Source organism: Rhineura floridana, chromosome 3 (assembly GCF_030035675.1).
Source record: "Rhineura floridana isolate rRhiFlo1 chromosome 3, rRhiFlo1.hap2, whole genome shotgun sequence".
Lineage (NCBI taxonomy): Eukaryota > Metazoa > Chordata > Lepidosauria > Squamata > Rhineuridae > Rhineura > Rhineura floridana.
The window spans coordinates 45,315,923-45,338,689 of record NC_084482.1 but is presented as its reverse complement, the minus strand read 5'-3'; the positions used below and the strand labels follow the sequence as shown (position 1 = coordinate 45,338,689).

General features: G+C 39.3%; 1 protein-coding gene across 8 annotated transcripts in view; it reads left to right on the top strand.

Annotated features, from left to right (window-relative positions):
* The window catches only part of LOC133379761 (cholesterol transporter ABCA5-like), a 139,649-nt gene extending 117,121 nt beyond the window's left edge, over positions 1–22,528 (top strand). For 7 of the 8 annotated variants that reach the window (XM_061615637.1, XM_061615635.1, XM_061615642.1 and 4 more), the window contains 7 exons: positions 2,033–2,108; positions 4,427–4,521; positions 6,045–6,164; positions 6,287–6,436; positions 19,656–19,735; positions 20,348–20,403; positions 20,756–22,528. In XM_061615637.1, coding sequence (XP_061471621.1) covers positions 2,033–2,108; positions 4,427–4,521; positions 6,045–6,164; positions 6,287–6,436; positions 19,656–19,735; positions 20,348–20,403; positions 20,756–20,863 — 685 coding nt within the window. In that variant the 3' untranslated portion in view covers positions 20,864–22,528. Of the gene's footprint in view, positions 1–2,032; positions 2,109–4,426; positions 4,522–6,044; positions 6,165–6,286; positions 6,437–19,655; positions 19,736–20,347; positions 20,404–20,755 lie in introns of those variants that run through there. The other variant, XM_061615640.1, reaches the window with a different exon arrangement.
* The last annotated feature ends 239 nt before the right edge of the window (positions 22,529–22,767 follow it).

The window sequence follows — 22,767 nt, the reverse complement described above, 5'->3', positions numbered from 1 at the left end:
GGGGCTTTCTAATGAAATAATTTTCCCGAAGCTTCTTCACTTTTTGTGCCTTAGCAGGCCCCCCTCTCTTCTTGATCTCAACTCTTCTCAGGCCCGCTTGACCATGAGTACCAGGCTCTCACCAGATGACAGAGATAACCAGGTGCTGCTTCTCCAGCTCTTAATTAGTGGCAGCTAAGAAACGAAACTTAAAAGTATTCCACTCACACAGAGGCCCATCTCCTCCCAAGATGAAATCCCCACAATTCTCTGCATCTGAGCCATGTTACAATGAACCATTTTGAACAACGTTACAATTTCGTGACAATCATAGCTGCCCAAGAATCTCTTTCTATGTCCTCATATACCAAAAGAATCAGAGGTGAAGCCAGCTGGAAGACTATTTTAAGCCAAAAGAAAATGGCTACTTTCTGGGTGAGCATTCCCACTGAGTGTCAAGCTGTCTCTGATCGAACAGTTGCCTTAGAGGTAGATCTAGGTACCCCCAACACTCTAGATAGGAACTTGTGCTGTACTGATTCCAATGCTGCAATATCCAAATGAACCCACACAGGTGCTCCATACAGCATCTGGGGACATACCCTCATAAAACTCCGTCAGAGGTGCCACCATCTCACCTCGTCCAACCAAGGAACAAAGGATGGCAGTAGCAGTTTCTAATTTCTCACATATTTTAAAATAAACACCATAAACAGTAACCCAGAGGGTCTGTCATTTCTCCACAATGGGTATGAATGCTGCAGAAAGGAAGAGAGAGAGAGCCATGCCAGGCAAAGCGAGGAGAAAAAACTTTCAGAGCGAGAAAAAGCAAGGAAACTTTGCAATAAGTTTGTTGTTGTGTTCAAGACAGGGAAATTGAAAAGCAAATTTGTTGGCCAGGTGATGCGATATAATATTCATGAATATGAAATCATTTTCTTCCAAACTGGACTTCCCCGAAGTTATCTTCCCTACAAATGATGATAAATGTTGGGTTGAAGAGAAACAAATAATTAGGTTATTGCCACAGGTAAGTGTGAATTTCTGTGGGCATACAACTTCTCACATGGACTTGATGCTGGCCTGCAACTTGTGAATGCATAGTAAAGTGTCATATGCACAGGCTCTTTCTTTGGAGGCATTCATTTGTGTGTGTACCTGTCAGTGAATTGTCACATGTTATGTTGATTATGTTGGTGTTATGAGAGCCAGTGTGGTGTAGTGGTTAAGGTGTTAGACTATGACCTGGGAGACCAGGGTTCCAATCCCCACATAGTCATGAAGCTCACTGGGTGACCTTGGGCCAGTCACTGCCTCTCAGCCTCATGAAAACCCTATTCATAGGGTTGCCATAAGTCGGAATCGACTTGAAGGCAGTACATTTTTTTTTATGTTGGTCACAGGTCATTTGCCAGAAAACCTTTCCCCCCCAATTCCCAATAAACTTTATCATAAGTTTGACACTTGCCTATGAAACATTGGGTGGTATTCAGCATTGGTCCTACTCAGAGGAGACCCATTGAACAGACACTATTAACTTAAGTACATTAATTTCAGTGGTTTACTATGAATAGGACTTAGCTGAATACAACACTTAAGCTTTTTATGTATATTGTTGCAGGTGCATTTTTTATACTTTAGAGAATACAGTTGGCTAAGTTACAGATAAATTTTTGAGGTTGCAAAACGGTTATGTTGGTCACATATTTTAAAACACAATAAAAAGAAAGTATTTAAATTACATGTGGCATACTTCTTGATTATTTTTCTAGGGAAGATCAATCAACACCACAAATAGTTTAATGTTAATTAGAGTTCAAATAGTATTAGCTAAAACACAAAATAAAGAAGCTTTGCGAATGTTATGTTGATCACTACGGAATTACTGTACCCTATAGGTAAATCACATGAATCCTAACCAGCATATTGAAAAAGACCTAATGAGCATATTATTTGATGAAGTTGTCTGATACTGCTGTCTTAGAGTGCTTACATGTTTAACAATGTATGACACCATTTTGAACACTACAGAAAATTGTACTTTTCCCCCTAGCATTTCCAAAGCACTTGACCTCAAAGAACATCTACATAAAAGAACAAAGGAACTTGGAGTAGGAATCAAACGAAAGGTATTTTGTTGTGTGTGGTTTTTTACAAAAAAGCTCCACTCACCAACCTCCCTGCTACTCCCTGCACATTAATCTCCTAGAGCTCTTCCCACACCATGCTAGGGATGGGCAGGAATTTTTATTCAGTTTGCATTTCAAGCTGAATTCATCAAATTTGCACTTTCCAAAACAACCAATACACAGCCTCCTTCAAAATTTGCACTTTGTACTTCGTCAACCAATGTTTACAAAAAGGCATATATTAGAGGAAAGTGTGTAAAATTTATAACTCAAAAATGCATTATATGATGAGACATTGCTTGCAAAAGTGTGTGCATTAGTCAAAACTGCCTATAAAATGTGTTTTTTAGGAGAAATTCACACTAAAATTCTGGAGAATTTTCATTAGGATTTTTTTTAAAAGTCACAAATTGCTGCAGAAATATGGAGAACTGCATTTAAGATTGGAAAAATGAGGAACTAAGAGAATCGAAATTGATAGATCTTTCCAATCCTACCTCATGCAACTATTACACTGTCTTTTCACCTTCCCAACCCCATTTCTGAAGGTGAATATCTTCACCCACATGCCCATACCTCCTTCCCCCTCCTTTTCTGCACCTCTTACATGCAGACCACTCCCATGGTAACCTGCATCTTCCTCCTCCCACACATTGCAACTACTAAACATGCTTTTCCTCCATCCAGTTATAAAGCCACGGTCCCCTCCTATTCACAGCCTGCTTTCGTCTTCATCGTCCTATGCCTCTTCCTCCTCTTTTGCAATCACCTTTTCACCACCATTTTCACCTTCATCCCCTTTTTCTTCCTCCTCCCCCTTCCTTTTCTCAACTCCTCCCTATACACAGACCACACCCATTTCCATGCCTTCTCCCCTCTCTCCTATTCTGCAGCCCCCCTTTGCACACACTCACTGTTATCACCTTCACCCCCTTTTTCTTACCTCCTCCTTCCTTTTCTCAACTCCACATTGCTCACAGACCACCCAAATTTCCATGCTTCCTTCCGTTTCTGCAGCCTCTTTGCGCACACATATCCATAATGTTACCGTATCTTTAAGATGAATAGCATAATTAGAGCAAGACTGTCAGTTAGCTTGTTCAGTTAGAGAAGATTGTCCAGTTGATGGATGTTATACGTATATGGGTATTTGCTTGTTAATAAAATTGCTACATTGAAGCTGGAACTTTATGTTGAAGACTACACATGTTAGCAGGAGTGAAATTCATTGTGTGAAGGTGCTATGCAATATTTGAGGACTCCACAACCTTTATCTCTCTCACATGAGGCAGCTGAGGAATGGAAGAGGGAAAGGTTTGAATAAAGCAAGAAAGGAAGGGTACTGAAAGGGGAAAAGTGGCTGTTTTAAACAATGGCAAAGGTTTGAGTAAAGCAGGGATTGACTGATATGAAAATGATGATTTTAAACAATGGCAGAGGTTTGAATAGAGCAAGCAGGAGAGAAAAAAGTCACGGTTTAAAACAAGTACAACGAGAAGGGAGTTAGGAAAAGGCTCTGTTGTGTTAGTTTCTGTGTTGTACCCATTTCTGCTGTTTCTCTTTGTTAAAACATAAAAAACACTCAATGTTCCTCCCCAGTCTATTCAGACCTCTCATGTTGTTTTGAACCACCACTTTTCCCCTGTCAGTGTACTTCCTTCTTTCTCCCATGCCATGGCCACAGCTGTTGTGCAACTTTTTGCTCACCTACCCTGTCCTGACTTCATGCAAATCCAGGTCTGTGATGAGGCACTACAGATCCTCCAATGGGGACTGCATGATGACACATTTTTGTTGTATGTAAAGTAAGAAAAAGTGAATTGACAATGGCAACACTGTAATGCTAAGACAAAAATCCAGGATAAATAAGTCAAGATATGCACAACTGGTGTGAATCCATGCACATACTGCTTCCTAGTGCTTTATTTCTGGCTTCACATGAGTGGCAAAACAATCCAGGATTCAACATTGAACCATAGCTTCCCATTGTGTGCAAATCCTGAAACTATGGTTAATGGCTTCAAAACAAGCCAAGATATTAAGCCAAAAACCATGGCTTGATAGCCTGGCTTGTTTTGAAGCTAATAAATATATTTTCCAGGTGTGCTTAATGCAAAACTATAGTTAAATGCTGAATCTTGAATTATTCTGCCACTCATAATAAAGTAAGGAACAAAGAAGCAGGAAAGGAGCTGCATGAGGATGGACATCACTTGCATATATCCTGGATTAAGTCAGGGTTTTGACTTGGCATTAGTGTGCAAATATAACCAATGTGTACTGTATGGAGTAAACTATCATGTTCATTTCTTTTTCAGTTAAGCTTTGCTCTAAGTATGCTTGGTAACCCTCATGTTGCTTTATTAGATGAGCCATCTACTGGTATGGACCCTGTAGGAATACAGCAAATGTGGTGAGTAACCCTAAATGGCAGGCAGCCACTATCTGGAAATTAGTATCACATTTTTATGTGTGTTTATTTTGCATAGCAGTTTTGAGAAGTTCATTATCTCTCTTATGCTTTGGAACACGATTCTCATACAATTTTTTATTTGTATCTTTACGATATACAGATCCTGAAAAATACAACTTTGTTACATTGCCCTTAGAGCATATATACCACATTATCAGCTGTCTTCCTGTTAATATTTTAGTGTATTAGTTGTATATAACTGATATAAATAGGGCTAAAGCAAACCTCTCATGAAGAGCTTAGCATTTCAAGGGTTTGGGGAACTAAATTAGTTTACCCTTTTCACCCTGTTTGTCGTTTCTGCTTTCACGGTGATGCACAGTTTGATTGCTCCCATTCAGGGCTTGGGCACCAGCCTGCTTCAGGCCCACAGCACCCCAACACCACCTCCCAATGCAGGTAGTGTAGGACTTAAATAGGCCTGCCCACCCCACCTATTTCCCACATCAGTGTGCATGCTCCATGCACCATGACTGCATGCGTCTGCCATCACCCAAGATGGCAGCAGGGGTGTCAACCCCTTAGGGATGCCTCCACCACCATTTTGGGTGATGGTAGGCATGTGCATGCGCTGATGTGAGAGGTAGGGTGGGCTTATTTAAGCCCATACCACCTGTATGGGGTTCCTGGGAGATCCAACTCAGTAGTGTAGTGGCAAATTCAGAAGTGCAGGATCCCTTCATGATAGTCACAGCCAACCCCTACCTCCTTTTTATTGCTGATGGGTTGAGAATGAGATCCTTGTTAATGCCTTCTCCTACAACAACAGACATCCCTAGGAGCCAAAAAGCATGAAAGGGAGTGTTAGCTACTGAAAAGAATCTTCTCTGTGGCTAACTAACTCCTTTGACTCTGATTGTCTCCAATCAGCAGGAAAGTACAAGGAAGCATGTTAGAAGAGTCTTCTCAGTGGCCAACACACTCCCCTTTCATGCTTTTTGGCTCATAGAATGCTGCTTCCAAAAATATAAGGGGTCTAAGACTCCTGAGACCCTGGATGACTACACACCTGGTCCCACTCTACGATCTGCAGTAATATTGGGTCACTGGATCCTGCCACCTGATACTGGCATGGATCGTAGAGCAGGAGCTCCGCCCTCCCTATGGAAGGGCCCTTGAGGGGGCTCTCTGGGCTACAGGGGCCCTTGACCAGGGCCCAACTCAGTTGCCCACTGGCGCCAGGCCTGTTTCCACTGTCTGCCACTTAGCAGCTGCTATTTGTTCTCAGATACTTTGTGGAACGACACCATGTAATGAGGTGTGTGTGTGTGTGTGTGTGTGTGTATGATGTCTGATGGCTACTTACAGTAATACCACTGCCAGTACATTTCACTCACTCTTTGTTTCATCCTCCACCCTCTCGTGGAAGATCCAGCAAATGATCTTATGCCCTTTATATGGAACCGCACAGAAAAACGCTCAAAGAGCAACAATTTATAACTTAGTAACTTTATTTTTTGTAGGAAAGCAATTCGAGTAGCTTTTAAAAATAGAGAGCGAGCAGCTATTTTGACAACTCATTATATGGAAGAAGCAGAAGCTGTGTGTGATCGAGTCGCAATCTTGGTGTCTGGAAAGTTAAGGTATCTCCTCAGCATCTTGGGTGAAGAAGCTCAGATTTTTAATTTTTAAATATCATAAAGATAATGATGCCAAATTTATTTTTACCTATCTGTTTCTTCCCTCTCCCCCCAAAAACTTATAGGTGTATTGGTACAGTTCAGCATCTCAAGAGTAAATTCGGCAGAGGCTATTTCTTAGAAATGAAATTAAAAGAAGTGCCAGATATACAACAGAAGGAGCGTCTTCAAAGGAGGATTTTGCGCATATTTCCAAATGCAAGTTGTCAGAAAAGGTAGGAGTCAATAGTTTCTGGGAATTAAAAGAAAAAATGAGTTTAACAGCATTTTTTTGTAAGCAATCTCTTTAAAAATGCAAACATGGAAAAACCCTATACTAAAAACAATTATAGGAAATCAAAATAATATTGCCAAAATACATTTCTTATTTTTCTGTCAGAGATCTTGTACACTTTGGTTTTGTGTAATATTTACTACAGAACATTATTTATAGATCATAATGTAGCCATTGATAATGATCTGGTCAAGTGAGTTGCGATGCTACTGAGTCAGAAATTAACCAATGAGCATGTGTATTGGTTCTGGAATACAGCTAGTATGTATCTACCAACAGAAGGGATGGGAGAGAAATTTGAGCCAGTTTGCATTTAAACATGAATCTACCTAAGTCGCACTTTCTAAAACAACATGCGAACCGAAACACAGCCATCCTTTGAAATTCCCACTTCTCCAAATTTTGCAGTGTGGTTCTCCGGTTCTATAATATGTATAACAATGCATATACTAAAGTAAAGTGTACATAAAATAGCAAAAATGTATATGCATATAAAGTGAAAATAACACAAAATGCATTATATTCGGAAGAATATATATTTTAGCGAAAATATGCTTTGCAAAAATGTGTATATTAGACAAAATTGGATGCAAAAATGTGTATATTAGCAGAAATTCACAGGAAAAATGCTAAAAAAATCATGAGGACTTTTTTTTAAAAAAAAATTACAAATTGATATGGAAATATGGAGAACTGAATTTAAGATTGGAAAAATGAGAAACCAAAATTGTCAGACTGACCCACCCCTAACCAACAGCCGCTGAAAATAGATCAAGCTTACCTATGACTCTTAGATGGCAAATGATGCACTTTTATTGATTGATTGATTGATTGATTGATTGCATTTGTATACTGCCCCATAGCCAAAGCTCTCTGGGCAGTTTACAACAATTAAAAACATTAAAAACAAATATACAAATTTAAAAACACATTTGTAAAAAAAGCAATTTAAATTTAATAGTAATTTAATAGTAATATCAAGTAAAGTCACTTATTATGGTCACAGACTAGCAAAATACAAATATAGGAAAATCAACAAGTAAAAACAAAGTATATAATTCCTTCGCTCAAGAAACCGCCCCCCCCGATCTGAATCGAGGTCAGAAAAAAACCTTGCAACCCTTACAGTAACAAAAGACAGCGCAGACAAAATAGCACTAAATTTACAAGATACCTTCCTGGCAAAGCTGTTAATAGGGGGAGAATTAACCATACTCTACATTCACTATACAGGTTACAGTGTTGAAGAACAAGTTCAGTAGATTCCACTGCTCCAACTCCACAGACATATCCGTTCTTTAACCAAGGTCTTATTAAATTGTCCTTTTAACAGTGCTGATGGCAGCACATTAAAGTGAACAAGACTTTGGAATGGTTAATGTGTACAGATATGAAACTGTGATGATTCCATAATCAGCAGGGATATTATAAAGTGATAGAGAAAAAGATTTATTGGCAGAAATTCTCAGTTGCTGTAGATCTAAGTCTATTGGTCTTTAAGCAACCAGAAACTGGGCCTTCTTTAACCCATAATTGGATAAAAGCTCAGCCTAAATATCTTCTTCTCCATCATTTTCATGCAATGACTAACAAATGAGCCTGAGAGCAATAAGAAGAGATAAGAAATGTAAGCATAACGATCATTTGAGGGCATCAGTCCAAGCTTTACATGCGACTGATTGAATGTCCACTTCCAGATAAATAGCTGTGTTTCCCAAATAGGGAGGCTGACCTAATAACTTCCTAAGACACACAGAATGAAGTCTTTCCACTTGAGAATTAAATCCCGAGATCAAAATGGGAATTTCATAGATAAGTTGGGCCAGGGTCTTAGCTTTATAAATTTGAATGGCAAAGGAATAAATTGGGCGCCTTGTATAATGGAGAATCTTGTAACGAGCTGCTGACTGAAATTTGCTGAATCAGTTGCCTGCTTTTATTATTCAGACCAAAAGCGAGTGTTCTGCATTTGTATGCCTAAATATTTTATATGAGAAACTTGCTTTATAGCATTACCATTTAGAGTCCATTTGTATTCCTTCTGCACTTTAGTAAATACCCAAATCTTAGTCTTATTATAGTTAATAGTCAGACTATTCTCAGAACAAAAGGTCCCAAATGCAGATAATAAATGATTTAAACTATTCTGGACAATAATAGCATTGCAGCGTCATCAGCATACAGGAGTAGAGGAATTTTGACATTAGACAGTTTAGGAGCATGAGAGTCAACATTGTGGAGATAAGGAGCTTAAAAAGAAAATGGACTAATGCAGGAATTGCATTAGAAACTTGTCCATGCTGTCCACATCTAACTTGGCTAGAAGTTTGATTATATAGGCAACTGTTGAGGAATAATAAACGTTTATCCATAGACGTTTTCTGTAATTTGGACCATAGCAATTCCCTGGAGACTAGATTGGAGGGAGACTTAAGATCAATAAAGGCAGTGAAAAGCTTACCGCTAGGGACTGAAGTATATTTATCTGCCAAATGAGTTAAAACACCACAGTGGTCTAAGGTTGAACTGCCAGCTTTGAACCCAATCTGTTCCTCACCAGTGATGCTTTTATCTTCCATCCAAGATTACGTTTGAAATACCTGGCATAAGGTTTCTCAGTAACTGAAAGAAGGCTGATAGGATGGTAATTAGCTGGATTGGTTTTATCAACTTTTTTGAAAATAGGTACTATAATTGCTTTGCTCCAAATATGGGGACCTTTCCAGTTTTGTCAATAAAAGTAAAAAGAGCTGAAAGTAGAGGAGCCCACCATTCTGGGTTAGATTTTAAGAGATCAAGAGGTATAGAAACTGGAGCTGGAGCTTTACCAGGTTTAAGCTGGGCAATCAGATCAAGAATTTCAGCAGGAATTAAAGACTGCCACTCTGGGGCATTAAAACATGGTTGAGCGCTGTATATAAAAGAATTGCTAGGATCTTGAAGGATTACAGAAAAATAACTCCCCCACATGTGTGTGGAGATACAACAGACAGGGGATTCGTGGCGATCTGTCAGAACCTCCATCACAATATGCCAAAATAATTTGCTGTCTTTCTTTCAAGTGGCACAGATTGGTAAATTCCACTTCTCTCTCACTACAACTCTTTTTGTTGTTGTTTAATAAGTGCTTTATAGTCATGTTTCAGTTTATAGCAGAGCTTGGAAAAGTTACTTTTTTGAACTACAACTCCCATCAGCCCAATCCAGTGGCCATGCTGGCTGGGGCTGCTGGGAGCTGTAGTTCAAAAAAGTAACTTTTCCAAGCTCTGGTTTATAGTAAACTTCAGGTAATCATTTAGCTCCTTATGATAGATGGAATGTACCTGGCTGTTTTGGTTCTTGAGCAAAACACAGTCATAATCAAACCAATTCTTGCTCCTAAAGTATTTGTCACCATCCTATCTAATCCTAAAGTCCTTTGGATATCAGAGATAAGTACATCATGGTCCAGCTTCTCCTCATCAGTAGAAACTATCATATTCTGGTATAATTGCAAACAGGCATACAGGTTTATGAAAGACGCAAACTTGCCCTCTATCCTACTTGTCCATTTAATCCTCCTCCCACAAAAAGGCAAGGAACAGTCCAACTGTGGGGTTCTAATGAGCAGATGAATCTTTAAGGAAAAATTGATAAATGTAACTAATGGGTAATGATCACTATCTGTACAGTCATCAGCATAAAAAGCTTGAGTCATCTCCCTAAGTGACTGAGTAACAAAAACATAATCTAGAGCAGTACTCCCTGATGTAGAACTACAGGTAAACTCATCCATCAAATTGCCTGGAGTTCTTCCATTCAAAATGATTTTATTGTGCTGGCATGCTGGAAGAGCCAGGCACATGTGAGCAGTGTTTATTATGGCATCCTGAGCGTGTCTAATGTAAGAAGAGTGTCCTATCATATAGTCAGTTCCTTGGAGAGAGAGAGATTCTGCTAATGCCAAATCATCTGGGCCAAACTGGACATTGAATCACTGGCCATATAAATCTGTGCAGATGAAAACATTGCCTCAACATGATGTTCTAGCTCTTCCCACTGGGCCTCATTCTCAAGATGACATCTAAGTGGAGGAAGATAGATATTAAACAGTAGAACTTGAAGACAACTGCTCTTAATCAGGAATGACATAGAAACAGATCCACAGCTAGGAGTGCAACTACTTCTACACTCAGAGATGCAGAGACCAGATCGAGTAATCTTGCTCTGGGCCTACCTCTAGTTGAGAAATGAGTGGCTGCCAAAAAAGTGGCAATGTACCCATTGAATATTACCTGTTCACAAGCCAAGTCTCTTGCAACAAAACAATATCAAAGGGTTGGATGTAATTAGTAAACGTTCTGTCCCTGAACTTCCTCTACCAATGCTCTATGTTCCAACTTCCAAGATAAACACCTAATCAAGGATGGTGAATTACATTAGTCCAGTGGGCACCAGGACATGGGCATGTGGGGTATTGTCTTCCTCTCCTGTTGCTTGAGGCAGGAAAGAGTTAACTTTCCAAAGGACTCTCACCTTAGCCCCTCCCATGGAGTGTCAGTTTGTTTTCCTGCCTGGCTTGAGCAGTACTATTTTTGCCTTGCTCTTCAGTCTGACTAGCTTATATCTTTATTTAGAATCCCAAATCTTTCCATACCTTTTTTGATTTGTTGTGTCTCGATTCTTTTCTGAGTGGTTTGTGTTTGAATGTTGTTTACAGTTTTTTCCGCATGAATTGTGTGCGTGTCTGAGTGACAGTTAAGTGTCCATTATGTCTGTTGGCCAATTTTGTTATATTGCTAAATTAATTGCCCTAAGCATTTGATACCCTTAATTAATTACCTAGATAATTAGCTGAGATGTTCAGATTAATTCTCTTTTAACTAATGAATTTTATGTATTGATTCAGTGGTTACAGAGAAGACTTTTCGGGGGTGGGGGGGACCTGCTAGTGGCTAAAGATCTCACCAAAGGTTCTTTTTTTTTTTTTTCAATAATTTTTATTCAGATTTTCATAAAACATACAAAACAAAATCATAAAACATTCAAAGACAAAAAACAAAATCAAAAATAGTTAAACAAAAAGAAAAAAAGAAAAAAAAAACAAAAATAAAAAATAAAGAGTAAAATATTGACTTCCCATTTGTCAAAGATCAAATCAGTTATAAGTCTATAATATATAACAATCCTGTCTCTTAAGTCATATTATAAAATCACTTTCCTCCAGTAGTTATCTTACTTAATCATCAAATCTCATAAACATTACTTTATTCTTTCCACAAAAAGTCAAAGAGAGGTTTCAATTCTTTAAGAAATATATCTATCAATTTTTTTTTTCCAGATAAGCATATCGATTAATCCATCTCATTACTAATTATGATAATCTTATTGTCATAACCATAGTCAAAATAAACATTTCAATTAATCCATCACATCAGAATCTGTTAGGTTCAATAATTTCAGTAGCCATTGTTCTATTATCTCTATTAGTTCCATTTTCCATCTTCCATCTTCAGTAGTCTTGTTAAGTCCAGTAATTTCAATATCCAATCTTCCATTATCAGTATTCCATAATAATCTTGCTGTCAAAGCCATAGTCATATAGTAAGAGTCTGATGGGAATTACCTCTATCCCAAATATTTTCTTGCCATCCATTCTGAATAGGTTGCTGAAATACTGCTGTAAAATCATATCTCTGTTCTTTTTTTCAAAATACACTGGGTCATCTCTTAAAAGTTTTTCCATTGTCACATGGCTGCAGTTAATTCCATAGATTTTCTCTATATTGGGCTCCATCACATCATTCCAGTCCAGAAGATTATCCATGCCATTGATAACTTTAACTCTAGAATCTTCATTCATTTCTTCAGAGATAACATTGAGTTCCAAACAATAGATTTTATTTCTAAAGTCCATAGACTCCAAATCTTGTTCCTGTTCCACGTTGGTTCCAATCTCCGGGATCTCCTCTCTCACAGGGACCCCTATTCCAGTCTCCAGGGTCACCTCTCTCACAGGGACCCCTGTTCCAATCTCCGGGGTCTCCTCTCTCACAGGGACCCCTTCCAGGGTCACCTCTCTCACAGGGACCCTTATATCTTTAATCTCCTGCTTCATTTTACTCAATTCAATTTTCATTATCTCAATCTCATCCATTATTTTCTGAAACATAGTTATTTCCAGATTTTCAGCCACTTTCTTAATTGCCATTTTAAAAGAAAAATATAGGAAAACCACTTCTTATTTCAGCAACAATTGGGTTAATTCTCCAAACTTGGTGACATCACAGTATAAACAGAGCAGACAGCCTTATCTCTCCAATAGTTAAGTAAACAAAATGCAGTTCCCAGGATCGAAACAATTAATGGCAATCGTCAAGAAACAGATTCGTCAAAATAAAATAGACCAAAAAGAGAGTAGTCTCAAAACAGTATAATATTTTTCAAAATAAAAATCTGGAATAGAAATCCCTCTTCTGTGTATATCTTTAGAATGCAAATCCAGGACAGCTTTTTGCAACAAAAACAGAGATAAGCTATTAATTAGTGCGTAGCAGAGAGAAGTTATGGCTCCCCAGTGAGATGTCAAAAACTGATCAATCTGGCAAATCTCTTTTAAACAGCAACAATTTAAGTCAAGTAAAAGAAAAATATAGAAAGAAGGGTGCTTGCCTGTTAGTGCGTTCTCTCTTAGAAGATAAGATGAACGTTCGCTTTAACAGATAGAGCTTGCTGTTGAAAATCCGTCCCATAAATCGTCGGCTGGACCTCGTCCCATAAATTAATGAGATCTGGTCGTCCCAACAAAAATAGGCTTTGAGGTTAATCTCTTCGTTTCTCCCTACCCGGGAGAAGTTTAATCAGTCAAAAAAAAAAGAAAAAACTGACTGATATATCTGAATAAGCTTCTTTTGAGGCAGGAGCCCGTCTCGAAAGCAGGCACAGGCTAAGTCACCCTTCCCGGAAGTCCTCACCAAAGGTTCTTCAGAGCACTCTAAAAAAATAAAATCAGTACAGAAAGTGGCAGGAAAGGTTGGTGCAGTAGAATCTTCAGCATGCTCAGAGAAAAGGATATCAGTTAAAAATACAAGCTGTGGCAGTGTGCATGGAGGCAGCTGCCATTTTGGGCAACAGAAAACAGCCTCACAGGCAGTGGATGGCCCGTTAACTCTTGTGGGAGCACAGAAAGTGGCCAGTAACATGCACAAAAGCATTACAAATCCTGCAAGCTATGTGTTAGCAGAGCAATCGGGGAGGGGAAGTGCTGCCAAAACTAAGGAGAAAAATGAAAACGCAGTTTTACCAACAACATTATTAGAGTGCGGAAGAGCAGCTGACATGGGAGAGCAAAGCCAGCAGGGGGTGGCAACAAATGATGTGATGGTCTCTGAGGATGAAAGGGTTCCAGATCCTTTGGTCCTTTTCTGCTCAAATTCAGAGGAGGAGGAAGAATTCACTGGGTTTAACACCCAGTAGTCTGAACTTTCACAGACATGTTTAGATACTGTGCCATTGCGTGATGCTACCACTTCTGGTCAAAACCAGCAACAACAGCATACAGATTCAGCAAAGACATACAAACAGCAGCAAAAGTATAACGATTCAACACAGACAGTTAATTTGGTTTCTGCTGCCATCTCCGGTCTCAATCAGGAAAATCAGCAAGTGGAATCTTTCCATTTAATTCCTGCTGCATTAAAACACATTAGAAGAGACTTGATGGATGACACTTCTGCAGAACTAGCTGCATTTCACCAGACTTTTCAAGTAACACCTGCACAACCACAGCAAGATGCACAGTCACACCCTGCATCAGTGAACAGTAATTATCGTCTAATACATTGCAGCACAGTGCTTGTTTGAGTCAGCTAAACAATACTGTTAATGAGCAGCAGGGGCAACAGAGAACAAGTGACAATGCTTCGCCAGACCCACATGATGTGTCTAGAGGTAGAGCACGGAGGCTGATGGCACAGAGGATTGGCAGACAAACCACTGATATGTAACAGATTGACTCTTTGGAGAAGGATAGATGGTTCACACTTGGAAGAGCAGCCCACCTTGGCAAAGTGAACTCCTGATGTCTGTGGAATTGTAAATTAACTATTTGGTCTGAGTAACCCTGCTCAGTTTAACAGATCTAATGGCTTTAACTGTGCATTTACAAAATTTGCTTTATGTACTTAGGGTAAATGTTGCATTTCTTTTCCAAAATCATCACCATTAAGGTCAGCGGGATATTGCCCTGATAAAGATAAAGCTTTTCTCTCCACATCACTTTCGGACATGGTGAGATATTTCCACAAGAAATCAAATTTTTCTGCCAACTGCTTAACAGCATTGAAGCGGACAGTTAATCCTGATAGAACATTGTCTACCAAAATGTAAAACACACACTTTCTGAAGTAGGCCTGTTCTGGAGTATCATCTGTGTCATTTATTTCTTCCAAGTTAGCCTCAGGTGTGCTGTCGTCATGCGGCCTTGCTCTCTTGTGCCTAACTCCATCACATCTACGGGAGAGTTTTATTTCTATATTTAGGTTTGACACAACCAATTTGGCTTCATTCCACATGCATTTCCAGTTCTTTTGAAGTTTTGACAGCTCTGTGAGAAGAGTTTCTATGTTTGCTACTTCAACATCCAGTGTGGCATCTCTAGCTTGGATGACCTTGTTGCAAATATCTATGCCAGCTAATATTTTGTACCACATGGCTGACATTAACACACAGGCAAAAGATGTCACTTATAATAAAACTCCATGGACTTCATTTCTTGTTTTGGCCGTCAAATTTAGTTCTAGGAGGTCTTCCAGTGCTAATTTAATGCCAGGCAAGTGAGCTGCAAAAGGCTTTACACATTCAACACGATCTGAGCATCTTGTTTCAGACATACCATGAAGAGAACAACCAATATGGTTTTGTAGTAATTCCCACCGCTTAGCACTGGAACTGAACAGGTGGTACACAGTTTGAATTGTTCCAAAAAAGGTTATTGCTTCAGGTATGCATTCAGCAGCATCATTTCCACATAAGTTGAGTGTGTGACAACCGCAAGGTAAAAATACAATGCAACAAAAACAATGCAAATAATACAAGAACAATGCAACAAGAACAGAGGAAAAACTTTTCTCCTTCCCTCTCTTCTGCGGCGGCAGCGGCGGCTTGGTACTGCTCGAGGGCGAGGTACTCGACAAAGAGCTCGGTTTTGCTCAGATAGTAAGACATGGGGTAGCGGATGGCCAGTGCTGGATTTACGCACAAGCTAAGTAAGCTGTGTCTTAGGATATCAGATTATCAGGAGCCCTGGCAGCTCGGGAAGAATAGGGGTCCTTGAAGAGCACCCACATTCATGGCTGGAGCCTCTTCCAGCAGCCACCCTTGCCGTCGAGGGGGGAGCCATTGGCGGAGGAGGAGGTGCCGACGGCACCCACGTCCTTGATGCCCAGGCACTTGATGGTCAGCTCGTTGTTGTCGGTTCGGGGGGCGGCTTGCCGGAGATGAGGTCGGGCACCTTGAAGATGTCCATCACGGTGCTGCCAGTAGGTCATCCAGCAGCAGGGCTCCATGTCAGTCTCGTTGATGCCCCAGAAGGCTAGCTACTCCTCGAAGAGCAGCCCGTAGACATCAGCGGGGCAGTGCGCTTGCCCGTGCGGTAGTAGTTGAGCTCATAGGCGAAAACGCCCGGGTGGTGGTCAAAGAAGAACTTGCAGCACACGCCGTTCCTGCCAGGCGCTGTGCCACTGCCATTGCGGATCATGGATCAGGGGTTACAGATCGATATTACAACTGCTCAAACAAATTAAACTGTGGCAGGGCTTACTACTCTGCACAACTTGGTAACTTGGTTAAGGTTTACACATGTGCAATTCTGTTTCTTTTCCTCCCTCAAGGAAGTTCAGTAGCAAATTTAATGCATGTTTTATGTGTAAGTTAATTGGTCTTTATTCCTTATCTTCAACAAGTAGACAGATTTTTATATAGATTTTTGAGAATGGGCAACAGAATGGAAGACAAACACATGCTTCTTATATAATCCCTTAACTAACTGGAAATTAAGCCTACCGGGCCTGCGGTTGTTCCTTTGTGTTCATTTAAACAGCAGCTTAAGTTTCAGATTACTGGCACTCAGCAGGTTCTCATAGCATGGCAATATTTCAGGGATTGCTTTGTAGATATGAGAAGTTTCACCTAGTTGGACTTTTCTTGGCTGCTTTCAAAGCACTCAGGAGGTTTGGTTGCATAAATTACCAGGTATCAATTAGTGAGTTCCTCCTAGCTGGAGCTTCTGTGGCTGCTGCTGAATCATTCAGGGGTTACCTTATTCTGTACCTGGTATCATGGCACATTCAATAACAGCAGCAGCTGTTCATGCAGCACATTCAACAAATGCAAGATGTTTGTTGGGCAGCCACCTGGGCAAACCCAGATACATTTATCAAGCACTATAAGATGGACATTTATACATCTGCAGAGGCAACCATGGGGAGGTGAGCTCCTTAGCAGGTGCTGCCAGATCATTAAAGGGCACGTACCCCCCCATACAGAAGGTCAGCTTTGGAACATCCCACTTGGGGGTGTCCTGGTGCCCACTGGAGAAGGAACCATGTTTCTCTGGGGGCACCAGGACACTGCCAAGGCCCACCCTGGGATGTAACATGAGGATGAATAACACAAGGAAAATGGGGAGAGCTTGAAGGGTTGGGGAACTGACCTAGTAGTTTACAAGTTCATGTTTCATGCTGGCTTCAGCAAATTCAATGTTATTTTGAGTCATGATGTTGTTAGTGTTATAAGTGTAATACTTTCAAGCTTGGCCAAATGGTGAACTGACACTCTGTGGGAGGGGCTAAGGTGAGAGTCCTTTAAAGTATTAACTCTTTCCTGCCTTAAGCAATAGGACAGGAAGACAATACCCCACTCGGAAGTGTCCTGGTGCCCCCAGAGAAACACCTTTCTGGTGAGTAGAATGGTTCCATCTCAGGGAGTCAATAGGATTAAATTCCTCTAACAAACCTTTCTGATTAAAAAAACCCCCACTAAACTGGTAACGTCTGCTTATTTATAGGTAGAGAATTAAGGTTGGAAGTAGGAGATGATCCTATTTCATGAGATTCCAGAAAATGGAAACTAGTCCAGTCCTTAGAATAAGCAACACCAGCAATTGGTTTAACAAAATTGGGTCTAACCTCAAGACCTTCCTGCGGAGGAGATCAGCAGTTTGGAATGCTCTGGATTGCTCAGGTCTCTTAACTATAAAGACTGGAGAGAGTGCTTTAGTGGCTAATAGTGGTGGAGCTAATACGTTCTCATAGGACTTAGCTAAATTCCCACTGGTTGTGAGAAGATTCAACAGTTTAGTTTTCACTTTGTTTAGTCTGCCTATAATGCTTATCTGCTCAGTCTGTGAAAGTGCAGACAAGGAAGCAAAAAGAGGACATTCATCTGGTTCCCCCAAATCACAATTGGCCTAAATTAGTGATTGAGGAATAACAGATAGGTGTTTTGCCTTCTCTGGTTCCAGCTGTTGTTGATTTAAATGAATAGGCGTTAAATCATCCCATATAATTAAACCTGTTGGTTCTTTTAATGAGGTTATGACACGTAAATTAAGTGCTGAATGTTGAGTGGATGGTAAGTTAGAGTGGTCTGTTTAACATGTTTAGTACCTTTAAAGTCTAGGCTTAATAGTAATATGCCAAAAGCTTTGACAAATGTTTGCAAATATACCAAAATATTTTGGGGTGGAAGGGAAATCATATCAACCATTATCCATTGCAGGATCCTATTACTGTATCAGCTCCAAACTTATACTTTTAGTCATGTTTGCTTCTAGCCTGTTTGCTGTTATTCTAGGGTAAGAAACCTTGGGCTCTTTGTACACACTTTCCCATCAGTGCATAGATGAAGAAATAACATGACCAGGCTGTACTGCATTTATTCGGATTTCATACCTACCAGACCATCCAGCTAACTCCCCCCTCCCCTTCAGCCTGGATCACTCATTATTTTCTTCTTGATGTGATGGGAGGGAATTATGCATATCTAAGAATGTTTAAGTGAAGAAGCCCTTAATTTTTGATATGGGCAGTCAACACTTCTCCTTCTCTGAAGGAGTCACCACTGACTGATGTTTGGAAGCTTTTTAATCAGTGAATGCACTGGCAACCAGGCTAACATGTTGAATGTCACCCTCCCATATCCCCTGGTGATAAAACCTCTAGTCCAATGTTTATTAGATAAAACCTGTAGTATAATTCAGAATAATTGTTTCCTGTTAGACTACATGACATCTTTGTTCAACAGTTCATAACTCCTATAACATTACTCAAGCCACTTGCGATTCTTGTTTCTGCTTAGTTTAAAATATTTTGGTTTTTTATTTTTTTATTTTATTTATGTTATACCAAAACAATGGGGTACAAAAACAGGACATTAAAAATATATTGACTGCTTATTGAGTGTCCACAAACACAATTTTTTCTGCACCTAGATACAAAGAGAAAAGGTATAGTACACAAAAAAATTCACCTTTACAAAATCCATAGACTGTAGAAAACCTTGGGAACTTTTATATTGCTATCTTCCTCATTAGTGTAGGAAATAAAGTCCACCATTCTGTGACAAGTGTGTCCTCTTGTTTTCTGTCTTTTGCAATTTTTATCTTTTGTGTAAGTTTTTTCTATTAATGCTAACTGCCAAATGTTTTTTGTACCACAAGAGGATGGAGATGCCCTTCAAGTCCTTCCAAAATCGAGCAACAAGAGACCTGGCTGCCACTAATATAAAACCAATTAACTGCTTATTCTTAAGGGCCAAATTTTCATTTAGAAACAAATTTAGTACAGCCAATTCGAGAATATTTATATATATTATTTGTAATCTGAATTTCTGAAAACACTACGTCCCAGAACTTCATAACTTCACTGCAGGTCCACCACATATGGATGAAAGAGCCTTTCTCTGTGCAACCCCTCCAGCAAAGAGGGGAGGCAGTCTTAGAAATATAGGATAATTTTACAAGGGTTAAATACCATTTTTGAACCACCTTTAACATCAGTTCCTTTGTTGCCGCAGATATAGTTTTATATGGAAATTTAGTCCATATAGATATCCACTCTGTCTCATCGATTGCTGCTTAGTTGTTGTAATATGTACTAATGTCTATTTTGTGTATGTTGCAGCTTTGCCTCTGTTTTGGCTTATAAAATCCCAAAGGAAGATGTCCACTCGCTTGCAGTATCTTTTTCTAAACTGGAGGAAGGTGAGGCACCAATCAACTAAGTAAAGCCTCAATTACCTGATTCTCCGTTATCTGTCCCAATATAGTAATAATTTGAATTCATCCTGTCAGCTCCCCTGTATAATCATATCATCCCACAGCATTATATAAACAACATATTCCTTTATCCAAATGTCTAGTTATTCACAAGCTTATATCATCTCCCAAGCCATTTTCCTCATTGGGTGTGTTACCTTCTTTCCTTGCTGTCATGAGGAATAGCAAAGTCAGTAATCTTTAGAGCATTTTAAAGAGGTACAGGATTGCTTCCTGAGAAATTAACTTGCCATTCCCTCACAGCCATAAGCTATGTTTGAGTAACCCTAGTGTCCTTAATTAAATATTAAAATCTTCCAGAGGCTCCTAATATACACAGGAGGCACACATTGTGCTGCAACATGCACAGTGGCTTTTCCAGTCGCTGTTATGGCTGGACTTGTAGGAGCCAGAACTTGCTATCATAGTGTCTATGACAACTTCAAAGAGAGCCCCTTTTTATCATCTTTACTGACATTAATAGTTTTAAAATACATGCTCAGCCACTTTGATGCTTACAATTGAGGAGTAAAGACTTCTTTCTAACATTTTTAACAGCAAGACATGCTTTTAATGTTGAAGAATACAGCTTCTCTCAAGCAACACTTGAACAGGTAATTAAAACAGACTTTTTCAAAAACAAATCAGGTCAGCCCTAGAAAATAGGTTTGAAACATGCTACCTCTCTTTACATTTCTTATATACAATTGTCATTTGCCTTCATTAATTAGTTACATTCTCTTGATGTTTTGTCACTACAATGTGAGGTGTCATCTAGAACTGACCCCCCCCCCCAAAAAAACTATTTTCTACATGCACAGATGATTTGTAATTCAGTACTGTCGGAAATAATTCACTTGTGGAGATTTAGAACCCTAGCTTAGGGCACAATTTTGCCTGTGACTAAGCAAAATTCACATGAAATGTGGTTGTAATTTAATGCATTTATGTTCTCATTTGTTTTAGGTATTTATGGAACTTGTAAAAGAACAAGAAGAAGAAGAGAGCCATTTTGGAACACTGCACGGAACAATTAGTTGGGAAAGATCCCAGGGAGAGAGAGTTCTTTTCTGATTTATTCCACATTGTAGAATTCAAGATCTTCACTTGTCGAGTTTTTAAAAGGGTTGGTTGTTGTTGCTTTGGAGCAGGTGCAGAGACCCTTTGGCCCTCCAGATGTTGCTGAACTACAACACTCATCAGCTCCAGCAAGCATGCCCAATGGCCAGGGAAGATGGGAGCTGTAGTTCAGCAACATCTGGAGGGCCAAAAGTTCCCCACATCTGCTTTAGATTGTGCAAATAGCACTATGAATCCAGAGCATATGCATTGGCAATTGAAAATGCTAGCCTTCTTTGCCTTATTAAAGATATAAATAATATGAAATGCCTTTATTTTGGAATACTCTTATTACTATTCTATGACTTGCTCTTTTTTTTAAAAAAAATGAAAATCCCTATGAATTTGTCCTTTTGTTTTGCTTTGTAGTAATACTTGAAAGATGGTAGTGTAAAATTTCATTGTTTGGGGGCAAGAGAGCAATCTCCAGCAGTTGTAGTATGTAAGGTGAAGCACCACCATTGCATTGCTTTCCCAGCTGCAGCAGTACTACCATTTGCCAGGACCAGAATTGGGCAGGGTGGTTGAGCACCAGGTTGGTTGTGGTGGGTGCAGGTGTATGTGGCTCCCCCACTCATGGCCTGCCCCATTCCAGCCGGAGGCAGAGCCCCACCTCACACATGCGACTGATCTCCACTATAATGATCATTGCTTTATTTAAGCACCTTTTCCAGAATAACATTTTGCTAAAGACCGTTTTTGCAACTTCGCCAGTTCCCTGAAAGTTTTGTCACAATTTCTTAAATCATAAGAGAAAGCAGTTCCATAAACATTTAGCGGTTTATCTCTTAAAATAACTATTTTATTGGAAATCCATATGGAAATTTCCTCTATAAGTTCTCAAGCTGATCATAATATTTTAAAAATAAAACCGTACACTATTTGAGCTATGCTGAGTGTTGAATTACTTGTCATCTTATTCATTAAAATACTTAAGAAAAACTATTATAATTCAAAAACTATTATAATTCAGAATTAGTGACAAAGCATTTGTGCTATTGTTATGGCTCCCCTTTTCCCTTTTGGGTTACATGCTCTGAACAGCAGACACGTTATCTATGTAAAATCACTGGTTAGATGGTGTAGTCAGCATTTCCCTAGCTTGAAAGTATTTTCCCCAAGTCCAGTCACAAAAATGTATTTCCCAGTTTAAGCTACTCTGAATTACAACTTGCTATTCAATAATGTTCAAATACATTTCAGTGTATGTATAGTGTACTATAAGAATAACCATTATACACTTTATTTTGAATGATCTAAATCATTGCTGTGTCAAGTTCCAGAGAACCCTATATATTGCATGCACATGTCAATTTATTGAAATGGCTTTTTCTCACTTTGTGTGAGAGAAATTATGAAAGCCAAACAGTGAAATCCCTTAACATTCCTTATTAGCATACAGGATATTAAAGCATTTTGATGTCAACATATGAGATCCACTATATGTTTGTGAAGCTAACTTTTCTGTGTTCAGGTTTCAAAGTCTTCATTTGACTGTGAAATTTATAACCATACACCACAGTACCACTGTTTTGATAACTGACAAGCCAAACAAGAAAATATAAGGAATAAACATTTGTTTGCTATAAATGCGTATAATCAATTTAGGATTGGTATGTGAAGAGAATAAAGGAGAAATCATATTATCATACCCCTACTGGAAAATGAATTTGAATGAAAGCCATACCTTACACCTGTGCTTATGAAATTAAAGATACTCCAGCCATTGGCTAAGCTCTAAAACCAGTTAAACTCTGGGTTCTAGCAGATTTGCACTTGTTTTAACATACATGTTTTGGAAGGTTTATTTCCAGACTAACAGCACATGTTCCTTGATTCTGACAGTAGTGAATGTACAA